The 2,417-nt window shown below is 69.8% G+C and overlaps 1 protein-coding gene across 1 annotated transcript in view; it reads left to right on the forward strand.

Annotated features, from left to right (window-relative positions):
• DOK2 (docking protein 2) overlaps positions 1-1,933 on the forward strand; it is a 4,183-nt gene extending 2,250 nt beyond the window's left edge. The window contains exons 3-5 of the mRNA XM_035345106.1: positions 322-430; positions 746-927; positions 1,001-1,933. Coding sequence (XP_035200997.1) covers positions 322-430; positions 746-927; positions 1,001-1,807 — 1,098 coding nt within the window. The 3' untranslated portion in view covers positions 1,808-1,933. The remainder of the gene's footprint in view (positions 1-321; positions 431-745; positions 928-1,000) is intronic.
• The last annotated feature ends 484 nt before the right edge of the window (positions 1,934-2,417 follow it).

Raw genomic sequence — 2,417 nt, forward strand, 5'->3', positions numbered from 1 at the left:
GGAGGGAGACCCTATGGAGAGGGAGACCCTATGGGGAGGGAGACCCTTTGGGGAGGGAGACCCTATGGGGAGGGAGACCCTATGGGAGGGAGACCCTATGGAGAGGGAGACCCTATGGGGAGGGAGACCCTATGGAGAGGGAGACCCTATGGGGGGGGGAGACCCTATGGAGAGGGAGAGCCTGTGGGGGGAGACCCTTTGGGGATGGAGACCCTTTGGGTGGGATCGCCATGGGGTGGGAGATGCCGGATTCACAGCGGAAACCCCGAGCTGCTGCAGGGCTGGTGGAGCTGAGGGTCACCCCTTGCTCCTTTTCGGCAGAGGAGCAGGGAGGAGCAGGCAGCGGGGAAGGACGGGCAGCAGGGCTCGCTGGGCGCCGACGGCGAGTTCTCCATGGAGGAAAACTCCCTGTACAGCTCCCGGGACAAAGGTAGGCGTCTGGGTGCTGGGAGGGTGCAGTTTTCGGCACCCGGGCTGCTTCTCGTGGGCGAGCAGCCGCCCCCGCGGCACCGTGCAGGCGATGTGGTGGGAGGCCTGGTGCAGAAATAGCCTCTGTGTGCTCTTCCTGCGCTGCGGTTTGGTTGGGTTTTGCCGCGCTATCGCGCTCCTCCCGCAGGGCTCGAGCCCTTATCGGCCGGACACCGCTTCCCCCTCCTCGTCCCCCTGCTCGGCCAGCGCGGGGCCGGCTGGGGGTGGGTGCTGTGGGGCTCTGCTCCCTGCAAACGCCGCCCTCCTCTGTCCCCAGCTGGCTTGGAGAAGGAGTTCGAGGTGACGGTGCGGGCCACCGAGTCCGCTGAGCGCTGCCGCCTCTGGGGCCGGTTCGTCCTGCGAGCGGGCGAGGAAGCCCTGGAGCTGCGGGATTTCCAGACCAGGGACATCCTCTACAGCTGGCCCTACCGCTTCCTGCGGCGCTTTGGCCGGGACAAGGTACCGGGGACACCAGGAGGGCGGGCTGGTGGCGGTGGGGGTGTCACGGGGACCTGATGCTGTCCCTCCGCAGGTGACCTTCTCCTTCGAGGCCGGCCGCCGGTGCGCCTCCGGCGAGGGCAACTTCGAGTTTGAGACCCGGCAAGGCAACGAGATCTTCCAGGTGATCGAGTCGGCCATCGAGGCGCAGCGGGGCCGGGGCACCGAGGAGCCGCGATGGGGCGGCCCTGGGGACGATGGCCCGCGGCCACGCGCCCAGGGCAAGGTGCCCAACTGGACGCAGGGCCACGAGGAGCCCGGCAGCGAGCCCCACGGTGGCGGTGGCACCGCCAAGTGCCTCTACACCGAGCCCTGCAGCTCCCTCTACCGCGCTGCCCCCTCGGGCACCGGCAAGGCACCGGAGAAGGGCAGGAGGCAGGATGCTCCGGCCAAAGCGGTGGCCGAATCCGAATACGCCGTGCCCTTCGACACCATCGCCAAGTCCCTGATGGGCAGGCAGCTCGGCGGCCTCCTCCGCGGCCCCGAGGAGGCTCCGGACCCACTCTACGACAGCATCCACGAGGCGGGCGCGCAGCCCCCGCTGCCCCGCACCTCCGCCCCCAAACCCGAGCACATCTACGACGAGCCCGAGGGTCTGTGCGCCCACACCGTCTACGACGAGCCCGAGGAGGTGAAGGGGGAGGCGTGGAGGCTGCAGGCGGCCCCGGAGGAGCCCTCGGGCCACGAGTACCCCTACAACCCGCAGCGGGACGACTACGCCGTGCCCAAGCGAGCCGTCCCGCTCCGGCAACCCTTCGTGGCGCAGGGCAAGGAGTGGCTCGGGGACACCGAGTACGACAACGTGGTCCTCAAGTTTACCAAGAAAAGGAACCTGCAGTGAGGGGGGCAGAGCCGGGGCAGGGGTTAGGGGGGGCCGGGGGAGCCCCCCACCGATAGCCGTGCGCATCTGGCCAGCTGCGGCCGGGAGGAGCCCGCTGGAGGGCAGTGTCCGCCCGTGGTACGGGCAGAGGATGGGGCCGGGGTCGCTGCTGGGCACCGGGGCTTTGCCAGCCCCCCCCCCCCGAGCCTCCGGGGGAGCGCCCTGCTCTGGCTCACCGGGCCCCAAATCCTGCTCTGCTCCCCCGGCAGGACCTCGGGACCCCCCCCGGCCCTGTGTGCTCCGGGGCCGGCTGGCGACGCACGGCCCAGGGATGAGCAGCGGGTGCTGCGAGGGGTGGGGGGCGAGGGGTGGTCCCAGGGGTGCACGTCCCGCGCCGTGGGGGCTGCATGGCAAAGCATGGCCCAGAGGGGGCACATCCTGCACCACGGGGCTGGCTGTGCACAAACTGAGGGGTGCACATCCCACCCCGTAAGGACTGGCTGGTGGAGAACAGCCACAGGGGTGCACAACCCACCCCGTAAGAGCTAGGTGCATTGCACACTCCAGGGACCCCCACCCCACAAGAGCTAGGTGGCATTGCACACTCCAGCGACCCCCTTCCCATACTGCA

This window comes from Oxyura jamaicensis, chromosome 22, assembly GCF_011077185.1.
Source record: "Oxyura jamaicensis isolate SHBP4307 breed ruddy duck chromosome 22, BPBGC_Ojam_1.0, whole genome shotgun sequence".
NCBI classification, from domain to species: Eukaryota; Metazoa; Chordata; class Aves; order Anseriformes; family Anatidae; genus Oxyura; species Oxyura jamaicensis.